Source organism: Ziziphus jujuba, chromosome 1 (genome assembly GCF_031755915.1).
Source record: "Ziziphus jujuba cultivar Dongzao chromosome 1, ASM3175591v1".
Taxonomy (NCBI): Eukaryota; Viridiplantae; Streptophyta; class Magnoliopsida; order Rosales; family Rhamnaceae; genus Ziziphus; species Ziziphus jujuba.
In genome coordinates, this window is record NC_083379.1 from 46,597,927 (window position 1) to 46,617,117 (window position 19,191).

The 19,191-nt window shown below is 34.4% G+C and overlaps 4 protein-coding genes across 6 annotated transcripts; 2 read left to right on the top strand and 2 right to left on the bottom strand.

Moving 5' to 3' along the window:
- Positions 1-3,024: 3,024 nt before the first annotated feature.
- LOC107408708 (Golgi SNAP receptor complex member 1-1) lies at positions 3,025-7,310 on the bottom strand. The gene is made up of 5 exons (XM_016016117.4): positions 6,940-7,310; positions 5,668-5,907; positions 4,750-4,917; positions 3,850-3,963; positions 3,025-3,463 (listed from the first exon to the last, which is right to left on the bottom strand). The coding sequence occupies exons 1-5, from the start codon at positions 6,976-6,978 to the stop codon at positions 3,350-3,352; spliced, it is 675 nt and encodes a 224-aa protein (XP_015871603.1). The 5' UTR covers positions 6,979-7,310; the 3' UTR covers positions 3,025-3,349.
- Positions 7,311-8,166: 856 nt separating this feature from the next.
- LOC107409000 (large ribosomal subunit protein uL30z) lies at positions 8,167-10,727 on the top strand. The gene is made up of 6 exons (XM_016016439.4): positions 8,167-8,322; positions 8,479-8,677; positions 9,184-9,284; positions 9,355-9,492; positions 10,119-10,221; positions 10,331-10,727. Exons 2-6 carry the CDS (start codon positions 8,492-8,494, stop codon positions 10,544-10,546), a joined length of 744 nt encoding a protein of 247 aa, XP_015871925.2. The 5' UTR covers positions 8,167-8,322; positions 8,479-8,491; the 3' UTR covers positions 10,547-10,727.
- A 257-nt stretch (positions 10,728-10,984) lies between these two features.
- On the top strand, positions 10,985-14,926 carry LOC107409011 (uncharacterized). Of its 3 annotated transcripts, none has more exons than XM_025076650.3 (3): positions 10,985-11,645; positions 12,081-12,203; positions 13,856-14,926. In XM_025076650.3, the coding sequence occupies exon 1, from the start codon at positions 11,084-11,086 to the stop codon at positions 11,468-11,470; it is 387 nt and encodes a 128-aa protein (XP_024932418.2). In that variant the 5' UTR covers positions 10,985-11,083; the 3' UTR covers positions 11,471-11,645; positions 12,081-12,203; positions 13,856-14,926. The 3 variants fall into 3 exon arrangements, with proteins under 3 accessions (XP_024932418.2, XP_024932409.2, XP_015871935.2); XM_025076641.3 differs by having other exon boundaries at positions 12,094-12,203; XM_016016449.4 differs by lacking the exon at positions 12,081-12,203.
- Positions 13,539-16,870, bottom strand: LOC107408991 (aquaporin NIP6-1). The gene is made up of 5 exons (XM_016016431.4): positions 16,303-16,870; positions 15,875-16,099; positions 15,572-15,766; positions 14,332-14,393; positions 13,539-14,081 (listed from the first exon to the last, which is right to left on the bottom strand). Exons 1-5 carry the CDS (start codon positions 16,537-16,539, stop codon positions 13,877-13,879), a joined length of 924 nt encoding a protein of 307 aa, XP_015871917.1. The 5' UTR covers positions 16,540-16,870; the 3' UTR covers positions 13,539-13,876.
- Positions 16,871-19,191: the final 2,321 nt, after the last annotated feature.

Here is a 19,191-nt window from a genome sequence, read left to right on the forward strand (position 1 = left end):
GTTGCTTGTTGTTTGCTTGGTGGCATTCGTTGCTGTGTGAGAACCTCGGTTTTACTGAAGGGATTGAGTAGGCTGACTAAGGAGGAGTTCCTTAGGCCGCACAAAGGCAGAAAAATTTGATTTGAATTTTAGCCCTTGTGACAACTACCATCACGGGAATGATTGTTCCACTTCCATGTACATTTCCTACGACGAAAATAACAAACAAAAAACAGAAAGACTAGCCTGTGAAATGAATACTCATCATGCGTATAGCAATCCAAGCCAATACAAGCAACACCATCGGCTCCGCATGCAATCATCTCAACAGTATATAGATTTGCAATTTCCGATTATTACGATATTGTCCACTCTCCGAAATCCATTAAGCAAAATCCAGTTTTGGGATTTGAAAACCGTATATAGATATGCACTGATGCAAATCTTGGTTGTCCGTTCCTACAAATTATCCCAAAACCTTTGACAATTCTCTTTAATTTTTTGGTTTAAAATAATCAAATTTTATTGAATTTTATTTTTAATATTTAAGATTCAAATTTGAAATTATTATCCGAAATAATTAATTTAATATGTTTAGATGTAAATTATTTACCACTAAAGCTATATCATTTGACATTACACTTGTATGATTTAACAACATTAATGGAACTTAAATGAGTGCATTATATTTTGAAAGAAGATTAACATACAAAAGATGCAATTGGCTCTGAGTGATATCTTCTTTTTCCATTTCTATATTTGCTTGTGAAGGCAAAGATAACCTTCTATATATCATGCTTACCTTCGGTTAGGTTTTGCTTGTTTTGTCAAATAAATTGGATTAAAATCATTCATTGGTAAAAGATTCCGTTTATTCTGTAAAAATCAGTGTTTGAATTACTTATAATATTTTAGTGGAAGACATGATCTTTTGTAAAGATTTTAAGGGCTTTAATCTTGCACCCCACTTTATAACATCCATCTTTTAGGAATTCTTACAGTAATTGATTTCGCTAGTACTCCCCATCCAAAACATTATATCTCTTTTATAATAATCCAATTGACATTTAAAGACTTCTAAATAGTATATTCGTTTCCTTTTTCCCTTTTATTTCAGTTGTTAGGCCATGGCCTATTATCTTTTAAAAATAAAAATAAATTATTGATATACTTTATCATAGGAGAAATCAAATTAATATTAATCCCTGTATTTCTTGGTAAATTTGATATCCCTGTATTTGTGTAAACTTTAAGCTGCAGTAGGCAATCCGTTCTGTTACAGAGATGAAAGAAAGTATATTGGACCACCCACAAGAATACATGCCACTGTATCTAAATTCATCATGTAATTATATATCCTTCAATTAAAACATTTTGCAAATCACACTGATTTTAGTCATTTTAACCCAACATTATTTCCATTAAATGCTGCAATTATTTTTCATATATATATATATATATATATATGTGTGCATAAAATCCAACATATATATGTATATTCTATATTTATATTCAATGTACATACATTTCTAAGCAGAAAAAAAGAACAACAACTAGCCCCAGGAAAGGCAAACTCATTTCCATGACAGTGATAGCCAAAAATAGCAAAACCAAGTTCTCCATGATAGTCTCTCAACAGCTTCAGCAATTACTAGTATTGGTATTGCATCCATAGTGTTCCAAGAGACAGCAATATTCTTTTCCAAGTCCCAAACCATTCCATCTAACCGTTAAAGCTTTATGCCTTTTGATTATATATAATCGCTAACCTTTTTACCATTATAATATATAACATATCGTTGCAAACATATTGAGGAATATGCAAAATCAAGAAGAGCAAAACAAGCTTTTAAAACTTGTAATTTTAGTTTCCCGACGAGGAAGAAGAAGCGAGATTTCTTCTGCGGCATTGATGGTAAAAGAAACGATGAGGAACATTGATATAAATTAAATACAGCGATGATGATGGAGGATTTTTTTTTGTCAGGCTTTTAAAATTACTGTGATCCGATTGTCCATCCCAGCTATTCTCCTTGGCGTATTATCAGAATCTCTGCTCCAAACCACAACCATTTGTTATTTATGCCCAACCACAAAAACCCAAAAAAAAAAAAAAAAAAAAAAAAAAAAACTCTGCTTTTTGAGCTTTTAGGGTTTTAGATGGACGAATGGGTTGGGGACACGTACCTTTTCACATAGCTGTTTAGTAAGGTAAGAGAATTTTTTTAATTATAATTTTAATTCCACTTTCCGAAATCCAATAAGCAAAATCCAATTTTGGGATTTGAAAACAATATATTATACACTGGTGCAAATCTTTGATTGTACCTACATACATGTTTAACCCAAAAAGCTTTGAGAATTCTCTTTACTATTATTATTATTTTTTTTGGTTTTAAATAATTAAAACTTGAATGAATTTTATTTATTTATTTTTTGATATTGAGGTATATGGGGATTCCAAGTTGAGATTTTCGTCGGGGATTTAATTTTGTTACATTTATATTTGACAGGCATTAATGGAACTTAAACGAAGGTTTTATGTTTTGAAAGAAGATGAACATGTAAAAAGATGCGATTGGCTCCGAGTGTTCTTCTTTCTCATTTCTATTCGTTTGTCAGGGCCCCCCAACATGCTTCCCTTTTGTTCGGTTTTGCTTGTTTTGTCAAATGAAATTGGACTCAAATCATTGATAACATGTGTCCTTGTCATTATCCCCCAAAAAAAAAAAAAAAAAAAAAAAAAAACGTCTCCTTGTCTAGTTAATTCTGTAAAAACCAGTGTTTGAGTTGCTTCTAGTTTTTAGCGGAAGACATGGCCGTTCGCATCACTATCTAAGAACATTGTAATGACCCGACTAATCAGGATTATAAAAGCAGCCGTAATCTTCCACCCCACTTATAACATCCATCTTTTTTGAATTCATACAGAAAGTGATTTGGCTACTCCCCAGCCAAAACATCATATCTGTTTTATAATCATTAGTAATTAGCAATTATCTTTACTTTTTAATTTAATCCAATTGATATCTAAAGGATTCTGAATTGCAAAAACTATAGACTAATTCCCATACCTTTCATTTCAGCTGTCAAGGCCATGCCATATTACCTTTAAAAACAAAAAAAACAAAAAAATGATATATTTTGTACCATAGAAGGGATCAAATTGATATCCTGTCTTTGCGTAACCTTTAGCCGTACTAGGCAATCCGTTCTGTTACAGAGATGAAAGAAAGTATATTGGACTATCCACAAGAATATATTCCACCGTAGGCTAACAAAAGACGACCTCCTAATCCAGGAAAGAGCATCAAACTCGGAGCATTCAGCAATTCCACCACAAGCATAAAGTAGAAACACGATCACATCCTCACTTGCTCAACCAGTAGATAAATATGAGAAACGTGCATACAGATGCAACAAGAGAGAGTATGATGGTATCCATGGACTTTTTCCTCTTTATTGCCGAAAGAAGATGATTTACCTGCACCACATCATATCAAAGTTGCAGTCAACTCAAGATACAATTGCAGTATTAGAGTAAGATGACAAGGAATTCATGCACTCCATGGGAATATAACCCTTCATCGCTTGTAGCATTCTTCTTGAAAATACATATATTTCTTTTTCGCTATGTTTACACAAGGCAGTTCCATCGCTTTTTAAAATTCATTAACTACCATTCTGTTTGAAGCCATTTATCACAGATTATAGCATGTAACCAATTTTTCATTGCATCCGAACTCTCCCAAGTTAATTTAAAAAGAAGAAAGGAATGACTCTGTTTCTTAAGCCATTAGCCAAAATCCAATATGATGTCTCACTACTTTAAAATAATTAAAACAGCAATTGTGTAAACAAGTTCTATACCGTTGGAAGGCGACTGCTAACATTGCTGAGCTTTAAATTGATACCACCAAAAGTTGACCGTTGAAGGACGAGTGTACCTAGCGTTGCTTGAGCTTGAGAGATGACAGTATCCATCTGCAACAGCAGAACAAGAGTTAGAACTAAATTTGTTGCTTGGCAGTTCGTATTTGGACTTTTGCCTTGTACAACAACAATCAGAAATTTCTTGAATGTCTCCAGGTATGAATGACCCACATGATAAGAAAAACAGATATTCAAATTTCAAGCCGCCTTTTAAGATTGTTATCCCAGTGAAAAAGATAAGGTATATAACTAACCAAGAAACATTTTATGGATCCAGTGTATACCAAAATTCATTTGTCAATCTTTACAGAAGTTGCATGATTGACTCTTTCCCTTTTCTCAAAATCAAATTTTATAGTTTGTTAATTTAGAAAGATTGAAGGGGTGCATTACTGCCAGTAAGTTGGCTTGCCCTACTAATACATCTCAGCCTTACTACATGAAAATCTTCATGTTGTTCAGCTCAAGTCATATTCAATTTTAGATCACAGATCATCATGACAATTGTTAACTGTATCAACTTACTCCAAAGATATAACTTAAACTATAGTAGCTGTTCTCTCATCACAACTCTCCTAATATCAGGGCATTGGAATTGACCAACATGAGAAAGGAAGGAGGCTTTGAAATAAAACCAGTAACTGCCAATTGAATACTAAAATCTCCGATAACTGCTAAGTTTTATCCCATAATCTAACTCTTTAGGCTTGCAGCTCTTTTTGTAATATTAAGGGGCCAGGCCCCATCTCGGACCAAGAAAGAATAAACATAAAAAAGAGAAGAGAAGAAATGTGTTTTAATTACATAAAAATAGGGTATAATTTTAACTTCATATACCTGTCCTGTATTTCGGCTTATAGCTGCATGCTCTTTTAGGAGAGCTTGCTCAGGAGAACCAACACCTTCTTCCAAGTCCAATCTTGTTCGATCAAACTCCCTAAAATCCTCAAGAAGTGAAGCATGTTCTTGCTTAGCTCTAAGACTGGACCGGAGACGATAAAACTCCTGTTCTTCAACCATGAGTAACAGCAAGTTCAGGACTGACATGTTCATTCAAATAAGACCTCCATACAGTTCTATAGTAAAAGCACTTAAAAAGCAAAGAAATGAATCGTAAAAACAGCACATAGCATGAGGCAAAATTTAACATGCATATCCTTTATAAAAATATGATATATTTTCCTACAGATTTTCACAGAAGGGAAAATTAGAATGGTATATATTTTTTCTAAAGATTTTTACATAAGGGAAAATTAGAATCAGATGCAGTTAAGCATCCCCACTCCAGAGCTCTCAATTGCAGCTTTGAAGTGAATTTGAAATAATGAATCTAGAAAGATCATTCTCTTTCCCATGTCACAGGAGACAAGACAAGAGAAAAAGTAAACACAATTGGGCTTAGGAGTTGTTTATACCCTCTTTCTCTAATACTTATTGGTGTCAAAAGAAGGGATAAAACGTAAAAGCCCATATTTTATACAACTTCAGGCTAACAAAAAAGATCAAAGAAGAAAGTATTTTCATTTAGAAAGTAGTACTATAAATAATCATATAAATTTTCACAACAACAATTAAATAAACTTGGCACTTAGTGCTCATGAGACATATGCCTTGAGTGCGTGTCAACCTAAGTGAAGAAACACCAGACAATTTTGAGGCAAGTTTAAACAGTAACAAGTGGCTCGGGACAGAGACAACAACTGCGAGCAAACCTCATTTCTATGCTTCTAATTATTAACTAAGAAGTCACAATACCTGAGTGAGATCTTGAAGAATTTCTTGATGCCTAGTCAAGGTATGAGAAACCATTTCTGATCCACCTGATGAAACCCAAGCTCGCATCTGGGAATTTACTTGTTGGAGCTGCTTCAACAGTTTGTCTATGCCAGATTCAAGATCATTTTCGCCAGCATCAACTTTTCCAGATCCCTTTGTTGAAACTAGTTTGCGATAAGAATTCATCTGCTCATCCAACTGAGCTTCGAGTTTCCTTGCCTGCAATTGTAAGAAAGATTAATGCATAGGTTGCCTAGTTTTTTGTCTTCTTTTATTGCGGGACATCCATAGGCATAGCTCTTTGAAAACAAGGAAATGCACAAGATAGGCCATTAGGAAAACAATTTCTGGGAACCAGCAAACAATACACCCACTTTTCTGGACATGCATAAAAATTAGATGCAAAAACAATGTAGTTTTGGTGTATTAGAGAAAGCACTGAGAACCAAATCATTAATGTTTACACTTCAACAATGTCTTGAAAAAGTACATTTTTCTTCAATATCAGATCAATGAAAGGACAAAAATTCACAAAATGGTAAAGGTGCAACAAGTTTTCTACAAGATGCAAATTGGAAAAGAACCAAGTCCAAGATCTGAGACATGCTTATCATTAGGCCTAGTTCAAGTCATGACTCCATTCAAGTTCCTCATAAACTTCGGCTTGCAATTGCAATAGCACCTCATTTACATATTTGGCCTTTGACTGACAAGCATTCTATCTGCCATACTTCTGGTTACCAACTCCTTATAACATGAATGTTTTCCATTACTGTTTACGGCTCAATGGAAGAATAAACTTAGAAAAAGCACCTTTCATTAATCAATGTATCTTCAATTTCTCATATTAGTAATGGTTTATTATTCCAATCGGCACTCAAACTATACAGATCATTTTCTAAAACCAACGAATTTACTAAATCAGTACGTCTAATCACAGACCACACGACTCAAATCCAATAATTTGCCAAACAAAAAACACGAAAAAAAAAAATACATACATATATATTAAAAATAATGATCTTACACAACTTCAAATATTTTTCACTCTCCACAACATCCACTAGATCCGCACACCATTGTTTGGAAAAACCAAAAAGAACAATATTCCAATTTCGATACAATTCGCGGAATTTGATTGACGAACAATTAGGATTTAGAGAAAAAAAAAAAAAAAAAAAAAGAAGAGAAATTTTCAATATTTTTCTCAGCAATGAAAAAAAAAAGAAAAACAAAAGATGAAATCAGTACCTGCTTGCGAAGGGCATCCCATGAGCTAGGAAGTTCCATGGACGACACCAGAAAACAATATCAACACCGACAGCAAACAATGACCGATCTTTCAGAAATTCCTGATTACCGGTTCTTCTTCTTCTTCTTCTTCTTCTTCTTCTTCCTCTTCCTGGTCGCCGGAGATGGAACAGAGAAAAATGGAAAGAAGGTAAAGAATTGAGGAGGTTGTTTAGAGAAAGAGACAGATGGTCTGCTCTCTCTCTCTATTTCTCTCTCTATCTCTAAAAGCCTCAACGGCAATTTGGCAAATTGCGTGCTTCTCAATATTATTTATCAGATCCCCCGCGATCTTCATTCCAACGTTAAATCATAGTTGCTTTGGTGGTTGTACTCATTGGACTCATATGCCCTTTTGATTAACATTGAAGTTTATTATCAAATTCTCTCAAAAGTAATGACAGTACGCCATTCAAGCCATACATTTCAACCAGGACAGCTGGCGCTTTCTCTTTTTTTATTATTTATTCTGTAAAGTGGAATGTTATTTTTTCATTTAAATGGTTGGGCCGGTTGAACCCGAATCCATTAATAATAAAGTTCACTATACGAAAATAAAAAATAATAATAATTTATTTATTTATTATAAACCCAAAACCCAAAAGTTTTAAAATTTTTCATTGAGTTTGAGATGTGCAATATTTAGTATTCTTTTTGTCTTTTACAATAAGACATCACACACAACATATTCCACGTGTTAAATATGAAAGTTAATAATTGATTGCTTAAATATATTATTGTCAAATTAGTTTTAATCAATTGTTAATTTAGTTATTTGCTTTGAATGTTTTTGGAAACTTAGTTCTTTTTTTTTTTCTCAAATGGTCAAAGGATTATAAAATAAACCAATTTATTATAAAATAAATAAATTGATTAAAAATTATCATGTATCATTTGCTTTACCATTTAGTAAATAAACTTAATAAGTATTTTGAGGATTTTAAATTTTATTGTAAAAATATTATTTCTCAACTCATATTTCATTGCAAGGTATTTTACCAAAAAAATGAATTGCAAAGGAGGTAGTTATTCAGTAAAATGTTTCAAAAAATAGGAAAAAGATTTTTTTTTTGAAAAGTATTAATAGTGAAATCGATACACCCACTGATTTATTTAACAGGCCTTTCGGAAAAAATAATAATAGTAATAAAATAAAATTATTTAACCGGGTCAAAACCCAACACAGGGGCATGCAGTATTTATAAGGTTCGCCACAGGTTCGACTGAACGGGTTAATCCGGTTGTCAGTTCACAAACAATTCGAGGACTAGGTCTAAAACCCCCCAAACCCTGCCGCCACTCTTTGCTTCCTCAAAAATCAGACCTGAGAAATCTCCGACACCGGTAAACCTTCTTCTTCACTCTTGTTTATTTCTTACTGGTTTTTTGTTTTCAATTTGAGCTTCTGTTTGTCTTCCGAGAAAGGAATTAGGAAAATATAAGAGAGACTGGAAATCTGTTTGATCGCTGGTATTCTATATATATATATATTTTTCTCAGGAATAGGAAATAAATGGCGGAAGAGGAGGCAAAGCCGTTGACATATATACCGGAGGTTATATTGAAGAAAAGAAAGAGCACTGAAGTATTGGCTCTGAGGAGGAAGGACCAATTGGAGCAGAGGAAATTCGGATACAAGAAGAACAAGCATGAATCCATCAAAAAGCCCGAGGAGTTTATCAAAGAGTTCCGCTCCAAGGTAACTCTATTCTTACTACTTTTTTTAAGCAAAATAAATAAATAAATAAATTCGTATTTGGTGTTTGTATGTTTCATACTTTGGAGTGCCTAAACGTTGTAAATTAACGCCTTATAGGCTTTGTTGCTATTGAATCTCATAGCTGTAGACCCTTTTTGGTAATAGTAGCTTATAAAAATTTATTACCAAGAAGAAGGGCATTTGTATAGGAAAGTTTGGTTTTTCTTTTTCAGAAAATTATCCACTGGTGTAAGAATTGGGCTTTTCGTTCTGTTGAAGTTTTTAGATTTTTTTGTGCAGTTTCCTATCTGTGTGGATATAATGAGTTAGACAACGTTTCAAATGTGTATAACTGTCAAAGAGTGATTCGTATGCTAAGTTTTATGAGCTAGAACTTGCATTGCATGTGAGTTATGGCTATAGCCCCATTTGACTCATTAGAAGTAGGCTGCTAAAGCTCTGTTGAGTATTTGGGTCAGTAATTCTCATCTGCTGCGTTTATGTAGGAACTGGACCTAATCCGTCTGAAACACAGGGTAAAGAGAAAGAGGCCAGCAGCATTGTTGACACCAAAGTCAAAGCTACTTTTCATTATTCGCATACAGGGGTAAGCTTTAAATCTCTGTATATTGTTTATCAGTTCTTTTTTCTCTAATCTCTTGCCCTTTTATTTTTAGAAAAAATGACATGCATCCAGCCGTTAGGAAGACCTTATACAGCTTGAGATTGAGGAAAATCTTCAGTGCTGTCTTTGTCAAAGTGAATGCAGGAGTTATAGAAAAGCTGCAAAGGGTGGAGCCGTATGTTACTTATGGGTATGAGGCTCAAAGCTTTGGGTTTTTAGTTTGTTGTCATTCTTTCATAGGTTTATTTGTAATCTGACATAATTAACTGCGAAAATATTGTACTGGAGGTCAACCAGCTAATGGGTTGATCATGAAAATGAAGCATTAAATTCAAATTTTATTTTATTTTTTCCTAAAAGCAGGGAAATTCCCTGTTCAAAGGAATATGGGAGAAAAAAAAAAAAAAATAATTGGAGTTGTTAACTAAGTAGGAACTACTTGTCATCTTTCCAACAGGTTCATGGAGAAAATGTTAGTTTATATTGTTACTGTCCTTGGTTCATAGGATCTTGATTTAGCATCGCATTAGTTGAACAACAAAAGCTGAAAACTCTGGTTGGATACACACTTAGCTTTGAGACGCATGATTTATATGATTATAATGTTAGCCTTTCAAGGGCGTATAGTTAATAATTCATGGTAATTGGTCTCTGGTTAACAGAGCCCCACTAAAGTAACTAATCTTTGGATTAACATTTTCCAAGTTCAACTCAAAGAATGTTGACCAATCATTCATGCATTTTGTTTTGCCCTTTTATTTTTTATAACTAAGGATCATGGTTCCTTGTTCTAACAGGATGTTGTATGTTTTGAAGGTACCCTAATCTTAAGAACGTGAGGGAGTTGATTTACAAGAAAGGTCATGCAAAAATAGATAAGCGAAGGGTACCTCTAACAGACAACAACATTATTGAACAGGTATTTTGTTCGTTAATCCAGGTCGTAATATATATGAAGATAACCGAATAATGTGGCATCCCAGCATTGTTTTTCTCTAGGACGCGGTAAATTTCTCCATATCTTGCAGGCCCTGGGAAAGTATGGCATCATATGCATAGAAGATATGGTTAATGAAATAGCCAATGTTGGTCCACATTTTAAGGAGGTTACTGCATTTCTATGCCCATTCATACTCAGCAAACCTGAAGGAGTATTGCGAGGATCAAAAACAGTATACAAGGAAGGAGGAGACACTGGCAATCGGGAGGATGAGATAAACGAACTAATTAGCAAGATGAATTAGGACATGGAGAGAAAGTGCTATTGTGGCAAAAGTTTTGGTTATTTTGGTTCTTTGTAGCAAGGATGTCTTTATATTTATATAACTCTTTTCTATATAAAGGATATCAACGCTGTTGTAATGTGCATTGAAGTGATCAAACTGATAAATTTGTTTTAGTAGAATTTCAAAGTTAATGGCTTTATATTGCTATGGTCGATTTTGATTAAAAAAATATATATGTATTCCTAACTAACAAACAAGCTTGGGGTTAAAAATGGATATGACCTGGGCATAGGCAAAAAAGACCAATAATTTTAATCATTTTCTTTAACAAAGATTTTTATTTGTTAGTAAAACTAAAAGTTATTATCCGTAAATATCAAAACTATTTTTTTTTTCTTTTTTTTTTTTTGAAAAATTTGAAAGATGATTTGCACGCCAATCTCACATGATGGTAAAATGGTATGCAAGCAACCCAAAAGTAGTGTATTCTCCTCTCATACGAGACTCTGAGACCAAGCTTAAAGATTGTAGCTTTCTCGGTATGAGGTTTTGTGTATGCCTTGGTTTTCTTCGCAAACAAAAGGCGCTTTTCTGACGAAAATGGGAGACGAAGACCCTTGGTTAGCCCCTGACAAGCTCTACCACGTTCTTTTCTGTTTCTCTCTCAACCTCCTCTTCTCCACCGTAGCCGCTCTGACCCCTCATCCCTTTCTACGTCGCCACTACATCGTAGTCGGCTCCATCGCCTCCCTGTTAGCCGGTGCCGCCAAAGAGATCGCCGATGAGCTTGGCTACTTTAGGTCCGCCGGAGCTTCCGCCAAGGACGCTGTCGCGGATCTACTTGGTGTGGTTTTAGCTTCGTATGCTCTGTCTCTGGTTAAGCTCTCGCCCCGCCAAAGGGATCACGATGCTGATCAGCCACGAGGCCTTTCGATGGTTTGATTGGGGCTGTGGCCTGGGGAAGAGCAAAGAAGTTTGTTTGGATGCTGAGAAGGTGTAGGAAAGGAAAAGTTGGAATTTTTGATATTAGGATTCTAACAGATAAAAGAGAGATTCGTAAGTTCGCAAAAATGGGGCATGGCGGATCACAAAACAAGTATTTTGGGCTCTAGTTTAGGTGAGTAAATTCGTAGGAACACGAAATGTATTATTGGAAATGAGAATGCAATTTTACTGATTCTTTTTTTTTTTCCCCCATTTATTCGATTAATTTTAGCTATTTGATATCCCGATTGCATTCGTGCGGACCACAAGTTTATGTTAAATCAGCATACTAAACTTCAGGAGCATGAGAGGCTTTTCCAATGAAATGAGTCTTTTGTGGTTTTCTACTAGGATTTTGCCTCAAATTTTTATTTCTTACTTGTTTATAGAATGTATAAGAATTCTACCCTTTATAAATTATCTATGTTACACAGAGAGTTAGAGGATGAGATAGACAGACTGGAAGTTCTCAGCTAAAAATAGTTTTTCAATTTGCGTTCTGTGGAAATGTATTATGTGAATTTCATATTACATTAGTTTGGTAACGTTGCATAATTCTTACATACAGAAAATGTATGCAGCCTTTAGGAGTAAAACTCCTGCATTTGGAGAGGTGTGATGCCCGAATGTCTCAAATCATGGTGTTCTTTCGAACTATATAGACTACCAGCATGGTTTGCATCAAAATTAAGTGAGTATTTGGGTTTGTAATTTTGTTGACTTCTATATGTGTGAAATGAGAATGTTAAAAATTGTGAAAGTTACACTGGAGTTGGATCAATGAGTTGAGAAGTTGAAATACGGTCATAAATTTTTGGTGGTAAGGCAGGTTTATTACCAATTTTTAGTAAACTAGGGTAGCGCGAGTGACGGAAAACAGCTCATCAGTACTTGAAAGCTTTTATAGTGGTTTCATTGGTGCCCATGATGGACCTAACCATAGATCCACAGCTAGTGAAGATCACTTTTAGAAAGGGTTGGGCTTCTGGTTTTGGGAGTGAATGCACACTTAGCTCTTTTGCGCGAGAAGTTCTCGTGTATTAGATCCTAGAACGGGTAGGGTCAACCTCTTAGGTGCAATACAGATATTCTCAAGTTGAAGTTGTTAATCAAGCACTCAATGTAGATTGATATCGGGAGAGGATGTACATAGTAAAATGGAAAGAATTTTATGATAGGATTGGTTTGATGTGTCGATGTTCTGGATCCATGCAAATGTACAAAACAGATAAATGAAGGAAATTTGGGCACAAAAGCGAAGGAATCTGAGATGCCAAAATTAAGAATACCAGACAGAAAGGTACATTATTGTCTGGTAGGGCCCTGATTCTTGATTATTCTAATAAAGTCAGTGAAGTATCAAGCCACGTGCAACCAAGTTATGCTTACATGTATGAGTGGCGTGGACATCAAGGTCTCTGCAAATTCTTCGTCGCTAACCTTAAGAAATCTTTAGGGCGATGCTTGCCACACGATGAGTTGTTTACAGGACGGAACATGCTTTTGTCTTGAATGAAAATAGAGTAGTACCGGGACACTTTTTAATGGTGCTTGTAGGTGAGAATGATATCGAATTTGAGGGGGTGGAACACTTTAAAATGGTATGGTGTTTATTGCTTACTTTTTCTTTTGCTTGGTAGGTATTTTTATAGTGGCCACACACATCCTAGATTGAACCTAGAATCTTTCCTTGGAAATAGGTTGAGAAATATTTAACCAGAAAGCCATAAGTTGAAATTAAAAAGTATGCAAAGTTCATTAACCATGAAATTTGAAACTGGATTCATAGGTTCTAGTGTAATTGAGGTATTCAATGATGAAAGAAAGGCAAATATAGTACCACTTTGTGTTGATTTAATGGGTAAGTCGTTGAGTCATACCGAGCTAGTTACAGAGAGAGAGAGCTCCAATTACGTAAATTATATGGTGAGATTAAGATTCGTGGATGTGGGAAATATGAGATGATAGGTTAGATTTCAGTCTACAGTATATCAATCTGAATTAGGGAAGGGAAAATCAACCCAGGTTAACTATACTTGAGAGCAATATAAGCCTCACTCCCACTTTCATTTATTTAAATACCACTGTGATCCAGTTCCAGTATATAGTTGTACACAAAGATGAACTCTCATCTTCAGTTCTTGACATGTCTTTCTCTTTTGGGGGCTTGAGAAACCTTTTTCTAGATTATTTACTGATGCTCATTCCTTTTTTTTTTTTTTTTTTTTTTTTCTTTGGACATTTGTATGTACCCCGCAGAACCCTTATATCTGTGTCAGAACTCTTCCTGCAGTTGTCTTCTTGCATTAACTTCTGATGCTGTTTTTTGATTATTCATTTTAGCGTGATGATGGAGTTGATTGTTCACCTTCTGAAGCTCCTTGGTGTTGAAGGTTTACCAATATTATCATCACCCACCTCTGGAAGCTTCACGGCGGTGTAAGTCCCTGCACCACAAAGTGCTCCAAGAATTGGAGCTGTGAGGTAGACCCATATTGCTTTGAAGTTGTTTGCAGCTATAGCTGGTCCTAGTGTTCTTACAGGGTTCATTGAAGCTCCCGTTGTTTCCCTACACAATAAACACAGAAGAAAAGTTATGGTAACTATTTCAAACTTTCATTTTATATTAAATTACTGAGTTCTGTTTTTTACATATGAATGACTATTCCCTTTTCGAAGGAAATACTCAGATGGCTACATGTTTACCTCACCTCAAAAAATTTTGTGTTTCTAAAACCCTTGAAGCTTCTATAAAACTTATAAAGGAATTCTAGAGAAAGTAAATTCTGCAGAGAAGGCCAGAGTTCAAGTGGACATACCCGGCAATCAGTATGTTGAGCATCACAGTAGCTCCAACAGCAATTCCCGCCAACTCACCCACCTGCATAATTTCAATGATGGTTGGGTTTTACATGCCCAATTTTGATGAGATTTTTTTTTTTCCCTTTTTCTACGTCTTTTATGATCTATTATGGTAATTTTTTTAAATTTTTTTTTTTTTGGGTTTTTAATTCTATTTATTGAATATTTTAGACACTCCAATTTAGACTTTGTTTCTGGGTATTATATTTTATATTTTTGAGGAAGAATTAAAGAAAGGTGTGGTTATGGGAAAAGAAAGCAACAAGCATTTATGTATCAGAGGCATTATCTTCAATTATTGAAGTGGAGGAAGAGATCAAGCTCTTGGAGACAATGGAAGATGCTTCTTATAAATTTTGCCTTGGGACAGGAAAAGCCTATAGAACCAGTAATGTCCGACTCAGGAATTTATTTTGGTATGGGTAAGTAGAGTGGTGGTGGACAAGTGGACCAAAATTCAACCAAGATGTATAAAGTTCAACAACTATGATGACCATGATGATGGGACTTGTAGTTTGATAATTAATAACATAGCACGGATCTCTTGAAAGATGACTCTTGTCGAGTAAATTTTTGTTTAAGAAAGAAAGAATCATGTTTCCTGGAAAATCTCTGGAAGGTCGGTCCTAGATTAATAATTTTCATTTTAAAGAGATCAGTATATAAATTATTCATCAAAACCTCGGTTTGTGAGTGTGTGACAGACTGACAGTGTGAGTTTAGCCACTATAACATCAAGAAAATGTCAGAGCTTGCTTTATTCACATGGGTTTATCCCAAGTGATGCCAAACATTATTTGAAAAACAAAAATCTTTCATTTGCACGTTCATTACTTCCTGTTTTCACATATTTTTGGAATTAATTTTCTTAAGTACAAAGTTTTCCAACCCATAGCCAATTGCTTCTTTTAATTGACAAGATATATAAAATACATCGGCGAAAAGCACACCAGCTGACCAACATGCCGGTCTATCATGAATAATGTTACCTTTTCATAAAATGGGCCATTCATATATAGTACTTTCCCTTTGAAAATTTCTTAATTTAGTCGTAAAACCTTTTTTTTTTTTTTTGGGTGATCATCATAAAACCTCTTTTCAGCTGTCAAAAATTACACCACATATAATAATATTGTATATCAGTTATGAACAAGAGAAGAGAGAGAGAGAGAGAGAGAGAGAGAGAGTAGGACTTACAGCTCTTGTGTCGGTGGCCACAGCAGTGACAACAAACATTAAGTTAAAGCTAATGATGAACTCCAAAGCAAAAGCCTGACCACAATTCCCTGAAGGTACTGTCACACCCCCTCCCATTATGGGATGGAAAATACCTTTCAGTGCAAATGCTGCACATAACGATGCCAGTACTTGTGCTCCTACATACACTGGCACCTGCCAAAACAAGCCCAAAAAAAAAAAAAAGCCTTGTTTAGATCGATCTAAACCATTAAATATGCACACATATAGACGAACCAGAATAAAGAATTAACTTCTGTATACATGTTTCCATGGGAAGTGCTTGAGCGCAGCAAAGGCTATGGTTACAGATGGGTTGAGATGGGCTCCGGAGATGTGACCGGTGGACAGAATGACAATCATCACTGCGAGACCAGTGGAGGCGGCGAGGCCAAGGAGTGTCTCGGAGCCTTGTGTCTTTTGGTTCACAATGGCCGTGGCTGTCCCGGCAAATATGAGTATCAGAGTGCCTATGAACTCAGCTCCCACCTGGATTTTTTTTTTTTTTCCCCCCATTAAGATCCATGAATTACATCAAACACATTGTGATAAAAAATAAAAAATTAAAAAAAAGGGGTCAGTCTCTGATCTTAAATCTGAAATCTTTTACTACTTAAACCCAAGATCCAGCATCATAAAACAAAAACATATATGGGATTATATATAATAGTTTCTGTTTCTGAAATCATTACCTTTCTTGCAAGTGAGACAGGAGGGTGTGGCAATGAGAGAGAGACTTTGGGCAGTGTTCCTTCTTCCAAAGCCCAGTCTTCAACACTGAAACATTTGCAGCTCTTGAGGAGGGACAATTTCCTTCCATTTCCATTTCTGTCTTGCTTGAATCCACCAAAGAGAGGAGCACCAGGAGTACCTGGTGTTGCAGGTGTTGCAGGGGTTGAAGGTGCAGATGGGACTTCCTCGTTGTCCATTATGACTTAGCTGCTGGCTATTACCAACACCAAAACAAAAACTGATGAACACAAAAATAAAATAAGAAAAAAGCTAGAGAAGAAAGAAAGGGTGTAAGTAGTTTGTGAGTTTCACTTTGTTTGTCTTTTTTGTCTCTTTGAAGAGTGTAGTGAGAGGGGTTTGTGGTATTTATAGTGTTTGAGATAGTTGACTTAGAAAATCCTTGGAAAAAATAAAGTTAGTGGGTGGAACTGCTGGAGGAGAGGGGCTTTTGAAGTGGAGGGTGTATGTATGCGAGTGGGACAGTGGAAGAAAATTTGCATTTGGCATTTGGACAATTGGGCCTCCCTCTCTCTCTCTCTCGCTCTCTCTCTCTCTTGGATAGAAAAGCTTTTAACATATGGTATGGGACATGAATATCATGGGTTTCCTTCTCTTCTGTACAAGTTTTCCATTTTTCAATTCTCTTAAATATTTTTTTTCAAACTCAGTCAGTGACTTAACAGTTTCCTAGCACTCAATAATTGAGTAGGCCATGCGCATTGTTAGTAGTTTGTGCTTTCCCACATTGAAGAAGGGTTTATGTGAAGCCATGGAGGACAAATTGGTAAATTCCACTGCAACGAAAAACAAAACAAAAACAACCTTTGGCTTGGAGTTGGTGGATTGTGTTAAGAATTTGATTATTTTATTTTGAACATCTTCTTTATTATAAGTTTCTCCAAAAATGTAAAAATTTTAAAAACTCAAAAAAGATTTAAAAAAAAAAAAAAGAGTTAATTTTAAATGAATGTAGACAGCAAATAAGGAAGGGGAATAAAATAACTGAGACTTTGAGCTGACATTTTTGTTCTCTAGTGATATGGATTTCATGTTACACATCTCCTACGGCAAGTGGTCCAAATTCATCATTTCTTAAAGTATACATTTCATGTTTATTTTTATTTTCCCCATATATATCGAAAACATAATCAGGGTTGGTGATCCTTATGCTTTTATCTTTGGTTGGTTATGAATTTATAGAAATATATTTAATAATTAATAAATTTGCTCTCTATTATCTTTTTATGTAAAGTTGTGACTTGATCACTCCCTGTTACTTCGTAACATGTATACAATTATTTTATTTTTACATGAATAAAGATGCTAATCCACGCAGTTTCCGACCACTGAAACTTCGCCGATGCTTCATGATATATATAGTTTTGAAAAGATGCAAAGCATATAAACAAACAAAATTTTAAAAATTTGTATTGATTTTAATGGAGAAACACAAGTCTAAAAGAGTATCTTTCCGCTTAAAGAGTGGACCCCTTATTTTGTAAATGCCACAACAGCTGAAATGGTTATTGTGTTTGATTTCTATATAGGTTTTTCTTTTCCAGAAGAAATTAAGTAGGTATCATTTTTTTTTTCAAAAAAAAAAAAATATATATATATATATATATATAAAACCCAGAAAAGAAAAGTTGGTTTTGGGAAGATAAATTATATCACCAAAGAATATATTCTTCACAGTCAAATTTGCAAAGCCAAAATAATAATATTAATAATAATATATAATAATAATAATTAATAATAACAAAAACATAAGAAGAGAGAAAATTTGGGCGGTGGGAAAAAAATGTAAAACTTTAAAAATTTCTTCTGCTCATGTATACAATGAAGGACATTGCTGGTATACATAGAATACATATAGATAACCATATATATATATTACTTCAGAATGAAATGTTCACTACACCTAAAACACTTGAAAGTAATTAATGAGCCAAAAAAAATATTTAAACAAATTTACTTAATAAAGAATTGAAACTTATTTAAGAATGAAACTTATTTAGGAGCTTACAATTAAGCAATAGCAAAAGCAATCATGCATATAATTTTCCATGTCCTTTTTTTTCACTACAACCAAATAGCATGTTTTCCAATGTCAGCAATTAATATATAATATATAATATTTGCTAGTCTGCTACCTGCATAATTTGGAGAGAAACTTTATATTGTTTTACGCAAAACGACATAACGCATGCATGGTTGCGTATATAATATCGAAACCAGCCAGTTGAAGAATTAATAATAATAATATTATTAATTTGATATTATTATTGGTGTGCGCTTTAACAGTGGCTTTAATTGGAGAACTGCTTTTAATGGTTTCGATATCAACCGAAGAAATGAGAATAATGTTTGAACCATATATCTATCTATCTATCTATCTCTAAACTATCCATTTTTTTTGTAGGGGGAACCAATTGGAAAATGATCCCGATTAAAAGAGTTTTTTTTTTTTTTTTCAAGGGAATAATGAATAATGATGATAGGGGGAACAAATTCCCTTTTTAATTCTCTTTTTCTGCTTACCTTTTTTTTTTTTTTTTTAATATGACCATGTAGAACGCCCTGAATCCCTACTTTTTCTATTATAAATTCCGAATTTATTTGCAATAATTGGATATTAGATATGTTCTCTTTCTTTTTTCTGAATTTTTTGAGGCACAGTCCAAGATGCCTGAAAAATTAACAACTTTCTTTTTCTACGGCAGGGCATTAAAATGAAGTTTAATTTGATTATTTTCTTCTTTATTTGTGGTGGAAAATGAAGATTCAAAAAGCAGAAAAAAGAAAAAAAAGAGAGAGCTTGAAAAAGGTTCTCCTCTGATATGATATAT

What these genes read in the sequence shown, in the direction of transcription:
- LOC107409011 (XM_025076650.3), top strand. Translation starts at nt 11,084, where the DNA reads ATGCCTTGGTTTTCTTCGCAAACAAAAGGCGCTTTTCTGACGAAAATG.
- LOC107409000 (XM_016016439.4), top strand. Translation starts at nt 8,492, where the DNA reads ATGGCGGAAGAGGAGGCAAAGCCGTTGACATATATACCGGAGGTTATA. An exon ending in TCAAAGAGTTCCGCTCCAAG is followed by an intron (nt 8,678 to 9,183) that starts GTAACTCTATTC and finishes GCGTTTATGTAG; the next exon opens with GAACTGGACCTAATCCGTCT. An exon ending in ACAACAACATTATTGAACAG is followed by an intron (nt 10,222 to 10,330) that starts GTATTTTGTTCG and finishes CATATCTTGCAG; the next exon opens with GCCCTGGGAAAGTATGGCAT.
- LOC107408991 (XM_016016431.4), bottom strand. Translation starts at nt 16,539, where the DNA reads ATGGACAACGAGGAAGTCCCATCTGCACCTTCAACCCCTGCAACACCT. An exon ending in AGCACTTCCCATGGAAACAT is followed by an intron (nt 15,767 to 15,874) that starts GTATACAGAAGT and finishes TTGTTTTGGCAG; the next exon opens with GTGCCAGTGTATGTAGGAGC. An exon ending in TGGCCACCGACACAAGAGCT is followed by an intron (nt 14,394 to 15,571) that starts GTAAGTCCTACT and finishes GAAATTATGCAG; the next exon opens with GTGGGTGAGTTGGCGGGAAT.
- LOC107408708 (XM_016016117.4), bottom strand. Translation starts at nt 6,978, where the DNA reads ATGGAACTTCCTAGCTCATGGGATGCCCTTCGCAAGCAG. An exon ending in GGGATGCCCTTCGCAAGCAG is followed by an intron (nt 5,908 to 6,939) that starts GTACTGATTTCA and finishes TTACAATTGCAG; the next exon opens with GCAAGGAAACTCGAAGCTCA. An exon ending in TTAGCAGTCGCCTTCCAACG is followed by an intron (nt 3,464 to 3,849) that starts GTATAGAACTTG and finishes GATGTGGTGCAG; the next exon opens with GTAAATCATCTTCTTTCGGC.